This window comes from Gorilla gorilla, chromosome 5 (genome assembly GCF_029281585.2).
Source record: "Gorilla gorilla gorilla isolate KB3781 chromosome 5, NHGRI_mGorGor1-v2.1_pri, whole genome shotgun sequence".
Classification (NCBI taxonomy): domain Eukaryota; kingdom Metazoa; phylum Chordata; class Mammalia; order Primates; family Hominidae; genus Gorilla; species Gorilla gorilla.
The window spans coordinates 155,090,436-155,108,834 of NC_073229.2; the positions used below are offsets into that span (position 1 = coordinate 155,090,436).

The window sequence follows — 18,399 nt, forward strand, 5'->3', positions numbered from 1 at the left end:
TTATTTTCCAGCAGTTTTTGTTGTTGTTGTTGTTGTTTGTTTTTGAGACACAGTCTTGCTCTGTCACCCAGGCTGGAGTGCAGTGGTGCAATCTCGGCTCACTGCAACCTCCATTTCCTAGGTTCAAGTGATTCTCCTGCCTCAGCCTCCTGAGTAGCTGGGATTACAGGCACGCGCCACCACGCCTGGCTAATTCTTTGTATTTTTAGTAGAGATGGGGTTTCACCATGTTGGTCAGGCTGGTCTCAAACTCCTGACCTTGTGATCTGCCCTCCTTGGCCTCCTAAAGTGCTGTGGTTAGAGGTGTAAGCCACCGTGCCTAGCATCCAGCAGTTTTTTTAATAAAAAAACTTCTAACAAGATCTAAGTAAGTTTCCCTTGGAAAGTATATGGCTATGATTAATTCTTTTGCTTACAATTATGATTTCTACACACCTATTATACATACTCAGAAACTTTGCAAAATGAAAAAATCTGACCTAGAAATGGCTTCAAATGTAATGATATTAAAATTTGAATATCAAATTAAAAGTTATTAAAGTTGACAAAATGCTGACTTTGCATACTTTTAAACACTTATTAATTTCAGCATGCAGTTTCTTGTATTTTGAAGCCGATACATTTATTCAGGTCTTAAACATCTGAGAAGCTCGTAGGCCCTGGCACAGAGCCCAAGATACCAAATGGCTAATTGGCCTACTCCCACTAAAGGGAAGACCACCATCGCTTTCACCTGGACCATTCCTAACCGGCCTGCCTGCTTCCTTGCTCAATCTAATTGTTCTCTTGCATCAAATAATTTTTTTTAAAAAAGATAACACTGTGCTCTTGCGGGCACATAAACCCACATAAACCCTTCAATGGTTTCCTAGAGCATATGGAATAAATAAAAACCACATTCTTCACCATGGCCTCCAAGGCCCTGCATGATCTGACCCAGGCTTACCTCTCCCGCCACTGCCTAAGCTCTGACTACACTTGCCTTCTTTCTGTTCCAGGAATGTATCCAGCTCTCCCTCACCTTATAGCTTCATCGTTGCCGCCTCTGCTACCTGGAATGCTTTATTATTAAATATCTCTTGTCCTTTCCTTGGCTGCCTCCTTCTCATCCTTCAAGTCTCAACTGACCTGGTTCTTCCTCAAATAGGCCTTCCTTCCCTGATGATCCTATTTAAGTAACGTCCCTGTTCATTATACTTTCCACCTTCAGGAAATCACTTGGTTCCTCAACCCCCAAATGCATCTTGGTTGTTGGTTCTCTTAAATGACTGATTTGTCTTCTTTGGGGTTTGATTTTCTAATCTCGGAGGGGACTCCCTGTCCTAAAACAGCTGTTCTAGATTGATTTTCATTTTGATATTTGATCTTTAGATTGAATCCCGCTTTTCACTTGCTATGTAATCATAAGAGGATTTATTTTAATTTGCCAAACTTTAAAGTGAGGCTAATATACCTAAATTATTCTGGCCTTACTTAAAAAGTAAACAGGAAAAAGAAAATACAATACATGAAGACTACAACAACAAATGGTATGTTGATAAGGAGTGGTAAAGAAAATAAAAGCTCAGTGCCAGGTTACAGCCTAGCTTTGCTTTGGGGGAAAAAACAGAGAATATAAGCCCTAATCAAAGAGTTCACTGGCTGTCTGGTCATGTATTGGCATTAAAAGCCTCCTATTTTTCACAATAACACAATAATCCTTTTGATGACTTACCCATCTGATGAATTACGGCCTCCAAAACACAAAGAGAAAAATAATGGATTACTGTGCCATGTTTGTTGTTTTTACTTGTAAAAATCATTGTTTTCAGATACAGACCTCCTGTAACCCTCTGCACTAACTGCCCATACAAGATGGTGGATTTCCTTGAGCACAGTTTGTATACCTCAAAGAAAATGCTGTTTTACTGCTCTTTTTAAACGCTAAACTTTGCAATATAAGAGTTATACAGCCTCACAGTTTCAAACAAATGCTGAAAACAGACAGTGTTCCAGAAAGAGCAATCATTTCTCTCAGGGCACTAAACAACAGTGACTGCATTTATTCGGCACTTGTATAAATTCTCTGTGGCAAGGGGCAAGGCTTGGGAAATATTTACATGGGTTGGCACATTTTTCAGATTTACTTGGAAAAGTGCTCAGTTGTTGAAGAGCTAAAAGATACTTTAGCAGTGATAGTACATTAACAATCAACTGAATTTAAATCATTTCCACAATTCTGGAAATTTGTTTAAAGCACAGTTCACCACCCCCTTGCACATTTCAGGATTTAATAACTATATACCAAAATCCCAACCAACAAATCCTGGCAAATATCTCTATGTGTCCACCTGCATTTGTTTTCCAAGTTTTTCTTCTAGGAAAAGCAGATGAAGGCAATCCATATGAATCCTTCACTATTAAGAAAGCTTTTTCATCTGTTAGCATTATCTGATCTGTTTTACTCCAATTATTTAAAATATAAGTTGTTCGAGCGTATATTTCAGAAAAATACAAGTAATAAACAAGAAAAAATGTTTCTGCTAATAACTAGTAAAATACAATTTTCAAATTTAGTATTATTATTATATATATATTTTAGTTCAATCAACCAAAAATGTTGGAAAACTATTTCTTTGGGTAGAAAATCATCCATACTAATCATTTTCTATTACAAAGAAAGAATATTCCTTCACAAGGCATTCTAATATAAATTTAACCTTAGCTCTTTTATAGAAAACCTATTATTAACCCATTTTGGACCAGGTAATTTTTATATATATATATTTTTCCATGTGTAGTTTATATAAAACTACAAAATGTAGCTAATTAGAATTCTAATAGAAAAAAATTCACATTTATACATATTTTCCCTTGGGCTAAAGAACAAACAAACACATTATATTTACTTTTTGTTAAAATGCTGTATTTAAAATGAATCCTTTGAAGCTACTAAAGCTTTCTCATAAGATGGAAAGTTTGGTAAGTTGTTTCACTCATGAAAATTTGCTGATGCAGGGAATGTTTTATGTTCGTCTGGATTAAGGTTCATATGCTACCATACGAAAAAATCCTTAGAATTACATTTTGCCATTAATTAAAAGGTTCAGGAAATTGAACCACATAAAACACATCACGATCAAGAGAAATCAGTAAAACATATGTGTCCAACATCTCATAAATGAGAACTCTTAACGAATATTTGTGTGCACTGACAATACAGGTTGAGTATCCCTTATCTGAAATGTTAGGGACCAGAAGTGTTGCGGATTTCTAATATTTTTTGTATTCTGAAATATGCAATATATATACTTAGCAGCTGAACACCCCAAATCTGAACATATGAAATCTGAAATGCTCCGATAAGCATTTCCTTAGAGCATATGTCAGTGCTCAAAGACTATCTGATTTTGGAGCATTTCAGATTTTGAGATATGGAATGTTCAACCCGTTTTAAAACAAAAAAAAAGAAAAAAGTATGACAGCTTCAAAAAAGAGTAACAACTCTAAAACACAATAAAATTATTCTCTTGTAGGTGTAAGTAATAGCATTTTATTTACTTGGGAAAAAAATGGTTATCCCTGTAGGGTATTTCTGGTGGCTTTATTAACTGGATTAACATTTTCTGACCTCATGGGATTAGAGACAGATGAATGAAAATCAAAATTATCATAAATGTGTTTACCTCCATCTAGACTCCTGGAGACCCGTTTACTAGAAGTGCGCTCAAAGTGTGGTGCTGGCCTATCAATGAGGGTGCTGGCCTGGCGGGTCTGTGCTTGGGTGCGGCCACTATAGCGAAATTTGGACCCCAAGGTCAGGAACTTGGCTTTTGGTGGCTGCTCTGGAGAAACAAGCCTATAGGAGGAAAAAAAAAAAGAGAGAGAGAAAGGGGAAGCAAAATTAGACTTTACGGAATTTTTTTTAAAAAACTTTAAAGCTATGTACTTTCATATCTCATTTTAAGTATGATTACTCAAAAACTAAACTTTCTAAAGAACATTATTTATAAACCCTCCTACACACACAGCTTTATGATGGTGATGAGTAAATCCACATTCATGTATTCATGAATAATGTTCTTCTCCACCTAAGCAAAGAAACAGCTGTTCTCAGTATATCAAAGGTTATTTATTTGTATTAGCTTAAATCATTTATATAAACACGTCTGAATTTTTGCTTCTAGCTATAAGCGCCAAGTAACAATCCATTACCATTAGTAATTCTTAATATTTATGCCTATTTCTCCTGGGGAGAAAACATCTAACTCAGGAATCTGTTCCATTAAGTGATTCTTTCCCATGAAGAACATGCCACACAGTGGATCTGTAGAGATGGCTAACACCCCTTCTTGCCAGCACAATTCTACTGCTTAATCCCTGGGTTCATAAAGAATGAAATCAAACTTTCTTGATGTCAAATATTTCTAGGCTTATACAAAAGCATGTTTTTAGCAAATGGGCCAATCTTTTTGGGAGTTCAACTGAAATTATTTTGCTCTCTTTGATCAAAAGTTGACAAATATCTTAACAGAAACATAATCTCAGAGCTCTTAATTTATTAAATAGGAAGACTTTTGTTGACAACTCAAAAACATGAAGAATTCCACCGAAACTTTTCCTATCATTTACTATGGAAGAGTGATTTCTTAAAGAACACTATCATTTCAAGTATTTCTAGACCTTCTGTACAATTTTTTTAGAAATCACCTTCTGCAATAAAGAAAAAAAGAATCCCTGTACAACACTCAGAATGGTGACAGGCTCTATTAAATGCTCCAAGCAAGGGTGTCAGCTTTATTTATTTATTTATTTATTTATTTATTTATTTACTTACTTATTTAATTTTTTGAGAAGGAGTCTCGCTCTGTCACCTAGGCTAGAGTGCAGTGTTGCAATCTCGGCTCACTGCAACCTCCACCTCCCGGGTCCGAGTGATTCTCCTGCCTCAGCCTCCTGAGTAGCTGGGATTACAAAGGTACATGCCACCACGCCCAGCTAATTTTTGTATTTTTTTAAGTAGAGACACGGTTTCACCAGGTCAGGCTGGTCTCAAACTCCTGACCTTGTGATCCACCCGCCTCAGCCTCCCAATGTGCTGGGATTACAGGCATGAGCCACTGTGCCCGGCCGTATCAGTTTTATTACTACATTCTTATTCCACTAGTATCAATCTAGCTGATTGGCTATCAATTAATAGATCTGTTTACAGATTAATGGCTTCAATCTGCAAGCCACCGTAATTTTCTAAAGAAATCATTTGTACCTTTTGTGATAAACTGAAACAGAATAAATTCCACTGACCTGATTCAAAGCAATCTATAGACAAAGTATGACTGGCCCTTTGTGTTAGATATATTCTTTTATATAGCTTTGTAAGCAACGTTATGCAAGGTTTAAAAATTTAAAACTGCTTTTGTTAACCATTATATCAAAAGTTTGCAGGAGCAAATTGGTCTACTTTTAAACTGGAGTCCATGGTACATTAGCAAAAATGAAGAGGCCTGAGGCTTTGCACAGCTAATGCATCTCGGAAACTCCTGCTACAAGAATACAAGAAGAGGACAGCACAGAGGTGAGGAATACAGGTCTCAGAATCAGGGAGCCCGGTCCCCATCTCTGCTGAGATGCCTGGCTGCTGTGCTCCTCCACAGGCACCGATCTCTAAGCATCAGTTGTCTTGCCTAGGGCGAGAAATAGACTACCACGATATAAAGCAATCAATTCTGTGTCTGACTCTAATAAGTGTTCAATGAATGCTAGCACTTGCCATTTCTAAACAGATTATTGCTTTTTTTTTTTTTTTTTATCATTATGTGACAGGGAAAGCTGTTGTCTGCCCAGCTTGGACCTGTGTCATAAATGTCATCTACTAGCTTTACCTGAGCTGGCTCATGTTGTCTGGAGGAGAAATTTGTTATGGCTACCAAGAAAAATTATAAAGTTTTCAAAGATTTATATGATCAGTGTAACTTGAGGGATTCAAGTATATTTTATGAGTTATATTTCTCCTCAAAAATTAACATATTAGTCTTGAAAAATAGATATTAGTCAATTTAACGTCAAGAAAGAATGATGTGTGCCAGCTGATAATTCACATTAAAAATAGCGAACTGTGATACCAAACTAAGAATAATGATAATGGTGAAGATAAATTTTATGATATGCCAGAAATGGTTCTAAGTTGTTTCATGTGTGTTATCTCATTTAATTTTCAAAACAATCCTATGAGGTAGATACTAGTATTACTATCATATATGGATGATGGAAGTGAAGCAGAGAGGTTGGTATCACGGTGACACAGCTTGTATTTGGTAGAACAGTATTAGACCATAAGTCCAGAGCAAAAACCTTAAAGATGAAGGATCTAGATACACAGCTAGCTAAACTGCAGTGAGAGAAAACTGAGGAAACAGAGAAAACAAAGATAAGCAAACTACATGTAAAAAACATGTCCTTGAAGAAAAGTATAAAAAGAGACAAGATACAAGCTAAAGATGGTTAGATGATCAAAGATTTTATATATAAAATCTTATATAACCATATATACATATTTGTTGTTGTTTTTTAAAGAGCAAGATGTGGACATATTTTTTAAAGAGCAAGATGTGGACATATTTATTGGCCAAAGAACCTAAAGGTACCCACTAGAGAACAAATAATTTACAAAGCAGGATAATTTAAGAGGCACAAAATGAGGGATCAAAGCAGAGGAATGATTATCTCCTCCTTGAGACAGGAGAAGGGGGAAAGAATGAATGGGAGGAGAGAGGAGCGATGCTTCATTAAAGGCAAAAGGGAAGAAGGGAAGGTGCATGAAACCAAGAACACTCATGCACAGCTTCTTCTTTCAGTGACCCACACAGTGGAGGGCATCAGAAGAGGAAGCAAGGGTGCCTAGGGACTCACGAGGACAATGAGCATTTGGAGTGGCAAAGGAAGTCAAAAGACAAATTGCTTGCCTAGCAGCACTGAGGATCCAGCTCATGCTGGAAATTATTTATCTGTAATAGCACTAATCCATAGAGTTGTGCTATTTTTTGTTATATAGAGTAACTGCATGTGTCACAATAGTTGTACTATTTTTAAGGTAGCACTTGGACAGCACAGGTCCAAAACTGGTAAGGTCAGGACACAGGACTAATCCAGGACTAGCAGACAGAGAAGGTAAATGTGCAAAGAGGAGAGTAGTTTGAGGGGGTCATAACGTTCCTGACAAAGCAGTCAGACCATAGGGTTCAAGTTGGCTTGGGAAAGAAGTTAAGTCAGGAGGCAGCTGATGAGAATATCGAAGTGAAACCTAAGAGGAGGGATAGTGGAAAGAAGAATGGTAGCAGGCATGAGGCAGTGTGGCTGTGGTGGAAGGAAAGGTGGTTAGAGTCAGAAAGTGGAGCTCTAGACAGCTGCAGGGGCAGCTCAGTTCTAAATGACAATGCATGGACAGAAATGGACCTGGGAGGGACTGCAGACAAAGGAGATGAGGCAAGGAGGGGAGAAAAGAGTTCAAAGACAGTGGGTTAATGCATCTGCCACATTCCCCACCACTACCACCTCCTAATTCACAGAGGTTACTAAAAGCAATACCAAGCTGTTTTCTTTCTTTCTTAGAAAAAAAGAGAGATGGAGTCTCAGTATGTTCCCCAGGCTGGTCTCAAACTCCTGGGGTCAAGCAATCCTCCCACCTCTGCCTCCTGAGTCAGTGGAATTACAGGCGTGTGCGATCATGCCCGGCTTCCGAGCTGTTTTCCTAAAATTACCTGTAGAAAGTATGATGCTCCACGCACACTTTCCATAGTCTTTTCGCTGCCCGGTGGTTTGGCAGTTTGAATCCAATGGTACTCTCAAACTGTTCCAGCTGGAATAAATCACAAATCAGCATATTTCCTTAAGAACTGACTAGAAGTTACTGAAAAGCATGGATTCAGATGCTTCTGTTAGAAGCAATTATTCTTCTCAAAAAAGGTAAATATTGCATATCTAATATAATCATATAAAGATGAATTTCATAGACTGCAATACTATTTTCTACAAAAAGCAAGTAACAACGGCTCACATAAACCAACTATCCTTCAATGTTCACTAAAACTCATCTTATTGCTTTCCTAATGATCACAACTTAATCGATTCAACAAGAAAAAACGAGCCCACACCTTATCACATTTTCTTTTTTGTAAAAAGCGTGATGGTTGCTTTTTTTAAAAACAGACCAGACGTATATATACTGCAATTTCACCATTAAGAACCCTGACCTTTTACAATGGAAGAATAAATAGTTTATTTTCTTAAAATTTTAGAATTAATAGAAAAGAATTTTTAAATTCATGGTCGTAAACAGGCCGACTAACAACAACTGATTAGAAATGTCTTTGCTTACCTCTGCTGGTCTGACTTTAATGTAGAAGTTACTGCGTTTATAGGAAATTTTTAAGATTTTCGGCCAAGCAAAACGATTGATTCTCAGTCTGTCTTTGTAAATGAGAAGTCCATTAGCACACACGCCCAGCTTGATGTCCACACCTTCTGAGTCCTGCCAAGCATAACCCAATTAACCATGGTTAAGAGCTGTGAAAGTTATACAAATCAAGAAGCTAATTAGCTCCCTCAAATTATGATCAGGAATGACAGTTTAACAGGTTTGTATTTAAAGTTTAGTGACAAGTACGCACGTTAATGAAAACTATGGCGCACACACATACACGTTAAATTTATTCATCTTCAGGGATCAGGTGTGATTTGCCGAAGAGTTATGGCAACGTGACCATAAGACACAGTGTCCTTCAAAAGGCGTAATGCATATGTTCTCAAGCTCCACTGTAGGAGCTAACAGAGAAGAAAGGAAGCAGAACTACAGATCCTGAAGATACGGGAAATAAAATGAGCTTTTCCCGTAGGCTAGTCCAGCCTCAGGGACAGTCTGTTGGCCTACCCTAAGATGTGTTCAACCATTTTCCTTTAGGTGCATTTACCTCAGATGGATTACCCTAGCTAATTGCTCTTAAAATTATGCCAATATTTTGCAAAACACCAATCCCTTGCAGATAATTTCTATTCCAGGCTGACAGTGCTGAAATCTCTGAATTCTTTCAAGCAGTTTTTCATTAACTTAAAATGCTGACATCCAGTTCTCATTAGGCATTCCTTTGGCTGGCACGTTTCAAAGGACTGCAGACTATTCTTGAAGTTATTAATAGTTTTCTTTCCCTAGAGCTTTAATCTGGAATCGATGACAATCTAGAATAATCACAGGCCTAAATTATGTTTTAAAAACCAAACAAATTTACAGACGAAAGTGAAAACCTGTCTCCTCACATTTCAAGTAGTGAAGATCTAAGATGCATGTATTCAAAACATATAAATTATTGTTTATCTCCAAGAGGAGAGCTGGCTCTCATTCAACATATGTAAAATTGAAGACTACCGCTCAAAGATATTCACATTTTCAGAAATCACAAACAATACCAAACAAATTCTCACAAAAAATGCTGCAACAAACCCCATATTTAGTCTAACTCCCAATTTAATAAAAGGACATTTTGTCTATCTTATTACTCAGAACATTTTGATACCATTTAAATCAGTTTTTTATAAATAAAAGTATAGTATTAGCTAATTGATGCCAGTTGCTTTCTCTGCTGTGACACTTGAGTAATTCATATATACAAATAAAATTACATTAGACCAACTTGAGCCATTTTAAAAAATCCAATCAATTGCTTTACTCACCCTTATCTTGGCAGCCACAACTCTCTCTAGGAATAGACTAAAAAGCTGGGGTGAATCAGGCACAGGTGCCCAAGCAACTTGGCACCAGACCCCATGGTGTGTTTGCCAAAACCATCACTGCCCATGGCCACGGGGAGCAAGGCAGAAGATTGCCCGAGACGGCATGTTCTTACCACAAGTGGGGAGGCAACCCGCATTTGAAACATTGAATGAGCCATCTCTAGTCTGAAGCAATCTTTGGACAGGACAAGGAAGCTATTTTATCTGACTTAAAAATAGACACAACGCAGATTCAAGTAAATCAGTTGATTTTTGTTGTTCTATGTAATTATTTTAGAATTACCCGTATTTGTGTGAATAGAAACGACAGATGAAGGGTAGGAAGTGAAAGAGGAAAAGGCAGGCCTTGATCCTTCACATGTAAGTTATGCCACATGGTATCAAAATCAGAAAAATAAACTAATGGAAAGGAGCACCTTCTCTGCATTGCTCACTGCTCCATGGAGCAATGCATGGGGCAATGCATGGAGATGGCTGGCTTTCAAATGAGTTCAGTATAAAGGGAGTTCTCACAAAGGATCAGGAGAGAAAGGAAAGGGAGGTCAGGGTGTTTAATACCCAGATTCCCTCCCTACGTGGTCACCTCAGGCTGACTATATCCCTCTGACAATGGCTCCCCACAAGACGGCCCTCTCCACACATATCTCTCCTTGGGAGTTTTGGAAACCACTCCGCCCTCCCTCCTTCAGACAGACCTAGAGAGATTAGGATAGCTGCAGATACTAGCCTGGGGCTACCACGGGTGTCCCGCTTCTCTTATGGTTTCTCTGCACCTTTGTTGAGATTCCTTTTATTTAACACTCTCCAACTCATCCTAACATGAATATGACATTACAAACTCTTCTAATTAAAAAAAAAAATCTGATTTTAAGGCAATGAAAAATAAAGACACAAAACTTTAAACGACATGAAATATGAAAAGTTCTTTTAAACTGCCACATATATTCTTTTCAATAAGCCACAAATATCTTGCTTTTCAAATATTATCTAAGGAGTCTATCAGATGATAAACAGAATGAAGGTTATCTTGAATTTTTTTAGTGTTCTGCTCCTAACTACACAGCAAGAAAGAGTATTATACTTAGAACAGAGTCTACAATTTCTTACTTTTCTAAGAGATAACATTAAAAACAAGAATCCTGAAACCTTACATACGGCATTGCCATTTAAGAATTGGTTTCTAACTAACAATCAACAAAGTAGAGATGCAAGATTTACATGTGGTAAGAATGGCAGGGTCTAGAGGAGGAGAGGTTTGGGAGCTCTTTTTGGTCTCAAACTTATTTTTTCCTTCCTCCCTATTTCTGTTTCTTGGCTAACCTAGCCTGTCCCCATTACATAGAAAATGATCTGAAAAACACTGGAGTGTTAAGACAATCTGTTTCACCTCCTACTAGGATTTACCAGACAGTATCAGGCAGATAGACCATTTAACAATACATGGCTTTAAACAAGTCATTCTCTGCACTGTTTTATGTAGCTGTAAAATTAAAAAACATTCAAACTTTAAATGAGATGGTATGCTTGTAAAAAATGAGATGGTGTGAAAGTACTTTTTAAAATTAAGGGCATACAGCATCTAGTGGTTAAAAATGATGCTGCCAGAGACTACTTACTGACAGAAAAATCTTATAATAATAAGTTAAAAAAAAAAACTAACAAAAATGATGCTCATAGTATGACCCCATTTTTAGAAGGCATGTGAATTCAACTGCCCAGGGATCTAAAAAAAAAAAAAAAAAAAAGAAAAGAAAAAATGTATTAAGAGTGCTTATTTCTGCATAAAAAGATTTAAGTGATCTTTATTTTCTTCTGTTTGCCTCTATTTTCTATGATGAACATGTATTAGTTTTGTAATAAAGAAAAATATTTAAATAAAGGAAGCCACTGAGGAGAAAAAGAGTGCTTTGTAAATATGAAGTATGATTAATAACACAAATGCAAGAATTATTAATCAGAGGCCTAGGGAGGAAAGACATCATTGTGTGGGGAGCTTTCCTAGAGATTTCTCAAATCATATAATCTGGGCTTCTAAACAACATCTACAGATTGGCAGGGTCTTTTAAAAGCAGGCTACCATAAGGAAATGTTGAGACTCTGGACATATTTTTTAAAACCAAATTCATATTTCACCTTGCTTGTCATTCTCCTCGACTCTCCCCACTACATAATCATCTAAACTAGAACCATGATGTAAGTGATATTGTTACTGGCAACCAACTATAGCGATGTGCGCTTACACATTTCACTTTTTGACTTATTTCTTTATGAACAGGATTTGTCTATTCATAACTCATACCCTGTGACTCTCGTTAGTATACCGGAACGTTTATGCTTGCAAAAAAAATGTATGTTACTACTGCCTAATTTATCGTGTAAAGTGGCCTATGAAGTTCTGTTGTGTTTTATGTTTCTCAAATCCCCCCTTAAAAACGTAAATAAATGTCTTTTAAATAACTTTTAAAATTATTTTTTCGAGCATTATATTTTTGAGATTTTGATCTTTTGGGATTACGGTGTTCAGGATTATGACTGGCTTCCCATGTCCCCACTGTCCCACTCTTTTACCATCTTTCAAATTAGACTGAAGGTGCTTTATCACCCAGAGCCTGGGCCCGCCTACGTTATCTTTCACAAAGTACAAAACACTCCTACAGGGAAAAGACCAACTTTAGGGCTCCTTCATCACACAGAAGCTTTTTGGAAAGTGGTCCCATGCTACTTTTGCCCTTTTATGGTTGCTAAGGTCTTCTCTCCTCTCCCAAGACAGAGGTGGGAGAGGGAACTGGGACAGACACAGCACTTGGCCTAGCAGAAGCTGCAATGCAGAATAAACCAGGATAAGCAGTGAAAAAAAAAAGGCTGACAAGGTGTGTCATAGTAAGTACCTATGAAAGGGCATTAATTAAAAAGACTGGGAAAACAAGTGGTAGAGACAGAATACATGGTACCTCCCACAACCTAACACCCCATAATTAGTCACCAAGGAAATATTCCAGAGACCCTCAATTGAAAGCAAATATCCTTTTCCCAAAAATAAGCTGTGCTATCCTGAAACTGGAGCCCTCTCAAAACCTCAGTCAACAGACTACTACAATGCTACTCCCCGTTACATTTACAGTACCTTGGCATGATGTAGGTCAACACCATACATGGAAAGCCTCTTTGCATTTTCTAAGAACTGGGAATCAGCTTGTGCTGGCGATAAGCCCCTGAGAATCAAAAGAAACAGTATTATCTTATTAATGGATGCAGAGCAAATGTAGTCAGAATGGGAGAAGTGTCTGCGCTCAGAGGGTTTGGAGGAGAGAAAGTTACCCAGCCAAGTTTGCAGAAAAGTAGGAAATGGTAAGAAAACAACTCTCAACCTCTAACATCTTTCCCTTAAGATCCTACAATCTAAACCTGCTAAACTGCATGGAGGTATACCTCCACTCTTACCCATTTTATCTTAAAAAGTTGTTTTGATTATTTTCACTGAGGAAAAAAGCCCCAGCAATAGAGTACAACATAAGTACTGGAGAAAAAAAAATAGTGATCTCATCTTTCTGTGATAAACACATTGTTACTCCTTCATTTTATTTCACTAGAGTTGATCATAACAAAGATTGAAATTACTTGTATTTGATTTTATACCTATGATAGGTAACACAAATCACATTGTCCATACTAAAATTATTTCCATTCCTATCTATATACCCAACTAAACTTTAAGCTCCTAAAGAGCAAGATCATGTCCCATTAATTTTCACATTCCCCATGGCATGTCAGTACCTGATATTTCATATCAGAATTATACAACAAATGTCTATTGAGTAGAATTTAAGTAAATTAATAAGAAAACATTTAGAGTCAAATACCGTATTGTTTTTTTAAAGAAAAATCAATGAATGTGGCCTGTTTAAAAACCTAATTTTTGAAAGTTCCTTTCAGATCACTTTAGTAAATATTTAATAAAACTGTAATTTTGCAATATAGAACAAATTATCATTTTGTAGCTAGCGTTATAAAAATTTGTGTAAAAAGTCCATTTTCTTTTCACACACATAAATGTTCTAGAAGCGTAATATGGTATTAATGTAATGTAAGTAATCTTAGCTAAACCAACGGGTCATCTTCCAATGGAATCACCTGTACATTTCAGTTACTATTCCTACGTCCATCACCACCTACACTGGTAATTCAAATCCCAGTGCCTCCTTATCTCCCTAGCTTTCTTACCACATATAGTAATAAGGGCAATTATAAGGCAGAAGAAATACAAAGTAAATGTCAAATAAGTATGTGGGCATGTTTGTCTCCAATGTGTATGTGTTAGGGGGATAGGGAGAAGAAGGTGTCATGGGGAAAAGTACATTTTTCCAATACATGAAAACATACAGTCTCACAAGCATAGTTTCTCAGACGATAGTTATAAAAACAATGAAAGGATACCTCAAGGGCTCCACGTTGCCTTGATTAGTGCTAGGTGAAACTCCAAAAGGAAAAATTGGATAATCCTGTAAATCGTGCTCAAATGTCTAGTAAGTGCTACAAGAGAAGCTATTTAAATCTACCATGGCCATTCTCTCCAGTAAGCAAGGCAACAGACCTGTGGGTTTTGTGCAGCTCTGCCACCTTCTCTTCCAGCTCCTTAGTCTGAGTAGGGGCAAACTGGAATTCACTGAGGTCGATGCTGCCATGTTCTTCTGGGTCATAGTCACCAAGTTCAGCCTGCAGGGTGTAGGATCCCAGGAGAGCATGAGTCACAAAAGAGCAGGGCAGGCGGCCAGAGGCAATGTCCTGCCGGAGCTGAAGGCACAAGAAGTATCTGTGAGGAGCAGAGGGAGAAAGGGGTCAGGGGAGAACCATTAGGTGAGATTGGAGCACTCACAGTCCTTAAAAGCTAGTACCCCTTTGAAAACAAATATACTATATAGGCACTCTTCATATAAACAGCAAAAATCATCTTCTCTAATAAAAAGCCTCAACTTGTTCCTTGGGCTTCTAAACTTGTGGCTTATTTATAGAAACTGAGTCCAGAAGGCTAATTTATATGTGTGTGTGTGTATATATAAGAGTTTTATAACTGAAGTAAAAATTTCAATCACTTAAACTGTCTCCTTGGATTTCAAACTGTAATAAAAATTAGCATGCCCCTCAAAAGATGTAAGGATTAATAGATTAAAAAAAAAACTAGTCTTAATCATTTGTAAGAAAAGCTAAGGTCACCCACCCTTTATCATCTTGACATTTCTTCTTTTCCAGAAACACCTTTAACAACAGTTATTGGTAAATCTCTATTTTGAAGCCCTTACTTGTCCACTTACCCCATTTAAAGCAGTGGCTAGCTCAGTTTAGTAGAAAAGGCCTGGGCTCTGAAGCCAGGAAGACCTGACTCTATATGACCTTGAGCAAGTTAATTTACTTGCCTAAGGGTAATTTCCCACCTATAAGACGCTAAGAACTCTACCTCCCTTTGAAGATGAGCATGAACATTAGATAATATAAATAAAATATCTGGCACATGCTTAAGAATCAATAACTAGTAGCTATAATAATTAGTGGCTATAATGTTTCTCATTCAATGTTCCATGTGGCTCACTACGGTTATAAAAGAATTTCCGTTTTCCATGAAATAAAATACAGAAACACGTGATATATACCCTGTGGGTTGCCCCCCCCCCTTTTAAGCCCCACTATCAATTCCTCTTGGTAACATTTTAAAATGTGATTTCTACTCTCTAACTTCACCACTTGCTATGGTCACCATGGATCCTCCCAAATCAACAGCAGAGTCCTCATTCTTTAAGACCTTTTAGAGACTGGCATTCATACTGGCAGCTGGCCATCCTAGTCCTGTGGACACTTGCCTGGCCTGGGTTTTAGGGCCCAATCCTCTTCCTGCTCTCTACCCTACACAATCAAATGGGGAGTGCTGGCCTCTGGTCCAGGCCTTGTTGTTACTGGGTCAGAGAGCACAACCCAGCACATGGGGCCAGGTCAGTTCAGAACCTGGATTACCACCCAAATACATCATCAGGCAGGGCAGGGACTCTGTTTATCATCACTATAGTCCCACAGTTACTGGAGGGCTTGCCACATGACAAGTGCTCGGTAATTGAGAGACTGAAAGTCTTCTCGCTATCACTACAGTATTTTGAGTATTTTATGCCTTGCAGATCTCCTTTTAAGGAGGATTATATGTTTCCTTGACCCGTAGAAAAACATAAGCATTAACAGTACATACTTCAGAAAACTGAATTTTCAACCATGGGTCCAGGTTATCCTCAAATTCTCTAATCAACAACAGTGATGGTTCTCCACATTTTATGGAAGTTTTAGAACCTAAACACAAAGATTCCATCTTGTTGCTTCCTTTTATACTATTGTCTCTGCTTTTCACATTGGTCCTTTCCTCTGTTTTCAAAGCCTAAGTCTAAACCCTAAAAACTTCAAACAAAAAATGGCATGAGCCTCCTGAATTACCCAACTGTACCTTCACACAGCACTATGAAGCATTCTTCAAACATTATTCGAAATAGTGTTCTTGCCCTTCTCAGAAGCCTACCCCACCTTCTAAATGCTCACTCAAGTCATGGTGAAGATTTCGATCATGACATTTAAGCTTCCAGGCCACAAGTACAGGCAGGTGGCTGGTCTCAGGCTGCACCACTGAGACCTTTAGTTAGCTGAGCAGACTATATTGTTCCTCCCACTAGATAGGGAGACTGTTCAAGTTCCATTTATATGGAAAACCAAAGTACTGATGCTACAAACTTGCAATCACCAAAGGATTATCATTTCCCAAACAAATTACTGCCAGGAGGAGTGCATGTACAGAGTGTTGGGTCACAAAGCCCCAGTTACATGCATTGTTCAGAGGCACTCCTGCAGTGAAGCTCTGCATCCTACACATGCCATTCGGTCAGGTTTTATGCTCTAAGTAGCTCACTGTGCAGTTACAAAAGCTACTATTTATTATTTACTAGGTGAAGCTAATTCATTCAGAGCTTAATTAGTGCATTCATATTCAGCAACAAGTAGTTAAAAAAAAAAAAAAAAAGGCCGGCCTGCTATGTACCCAATATTGGAAAGAAATTTCCATCCTTGCTATTTCACATGGATATTATGCACTCTTAACCACCTCCACAACTTGATGTCTGACAACAAAACTGGCCCAGCAGAAAGCATCAAAGATACAGGAATTAAAGACAAGCAGACTCTTTTGCTAAGCCCCTCTAGTTTTCTAAAAGTCATGCACTGCACACAGTTGTACTTGACCATGTAAGTAACCTTTTAAAAATATGGTATATAAAAATCATCCTTTAAAAAAAAAAAAAATCAACCCTTTATACTTCCTCTCACCAAAGCTAAGAAATGCTATCCCTGGTACCCAGTGTAATCAGGCTAAGGTTTCAAGGTACTTGTTGATTGATTCACAATGTTTCTGGTACCCAGTCTAACTGGGCTAAGATTTCAAGGTACTTGTTGATTCACAATGTTTCTTGGTTGCCATTCAAGTACTCAGAATCAATAAATATTCTCTTGCTCCTAAAGAGAATCCTTTCTTTGCAATTCAAGTGTATGTTCTTATAGCTCACACAATCTCCAAGGAGTTGGAAAGGAACTAGCTATTGACTCTACGTAAGAAATCCTACCTTGTTTGGTTCTGGAGGGAGAAGAGAGAAAGAAATTACCAGTTCAACTGGCCTTTTAAAATAATTTCATTTTGCTAACCTCATATCATCTTTGTAATATGAGACTAGTATATAAGCACGAGTTATATACAATAAAAATGACCTTGGTATTAAAATCTCAAATATTAAATATTAGTGACTTTTAAAAGTATAACATAGAAAACAAAGTTGTCAGCAGTATCATTTTTAAAATTTTCATTACTAGAATATAAATGAAGATATTAAAGAAAGTGAATAAAATTTTTGAAACTGGCAACATTTCAAACTATTTGGATGTACCCATTTTCAAGGAAACTTCTAAAACTTAAGAAAAACTGTTTTGGTTTTCAATCCTGAAATTACCACTATGCTCCCAGGGCACAAAAATAAATGAGAGCTGTAAGGAAAGGTTCATTTAAAAATGCAAATATAAAGTACCTGGTGATATCTTCAGTCAATTGAGAAGGATCAGGAGGATAAAACTTCACATTAAAAGTGAATAGCCATGGAAGGTCTGTAATTATTAAATATCACAGTTATGCACCCAATTAACAGAAGAATGACTATTGTGATAAAATTTAAAGGTCAAGGATCAAACAGTACAGACTAATCCAACTATAAATCAGCGTGCTGAATTTTTTTATTTAAATAAAATTAAAATTGTTTATAAAATAAAAATGAAATAAAAAATAAAATAGAAATCAATTACATAAATAAGCCACCATTAAAGAGTAATAGGTTCTCTTTCTTATAAACATTTACTGGTACCTCAACATGTGTTTTATATGGTGATCTATTATACAAAAATTTTAATATAACCTCCATGTAATAGTTCTGAGATAAGATTCAATTTAACCACAGGATCTCCTGTTGCCAAATATTCTCCACCCTTTTTTTTTTTTTTAATTCAGGATTTCTACATTGTTGTGGGGAAGGAGAGTAATGATCAAGAGATAATAGCTATTCAAAAAATTATTAA

The 18,399-nt window shown here is 37.1% G+C and overlaps 1 protein-coding gene across 50 annotated transcripts in view; it reads right to left on the bottom strand.

Annotated features, from left to right (window-relative positions):
- EPB41L2 (erythrocyte membrane protein band 4.1 like 2) overlaps positions 1-18,399 on the bottom strand; it is a 231,988-nt gene that overhangs the window by 55,234 nt on the left and 158,355 nt on the right. For all 50 annotated transcript variants that reach the window (XM_063707865.1, XM_055391682.1, XM_031011901.3 and 47 more), the window contains exons 6-11: positions 17,859-17,934; positions 14,354-14,572; positions 12,887-12,974; positions 8,354-8,506; positions 7,737-7,834; positions 3,666-3,838 (exon numbers count right to left, since the gene is read on the bottom strand). In XM_063707865.1, coding sequence (XP_063563935.1) covers positions 3,666-3,838; positions 7,737-7,834; positions 8,354-8,506; positions 12,887-12,974; positions 14,354-14,572; positions 17,859-17,934 — 807 coding nt within the window. The remainder of the gene's footprint in view (positions 1-3,665; positions 3,839-7,736; positions 7,835-8,353; positions 8,507-12,886; positions 12,975-14,353; positions 14,573-17,858; positions 17,935-18,399) is intronic.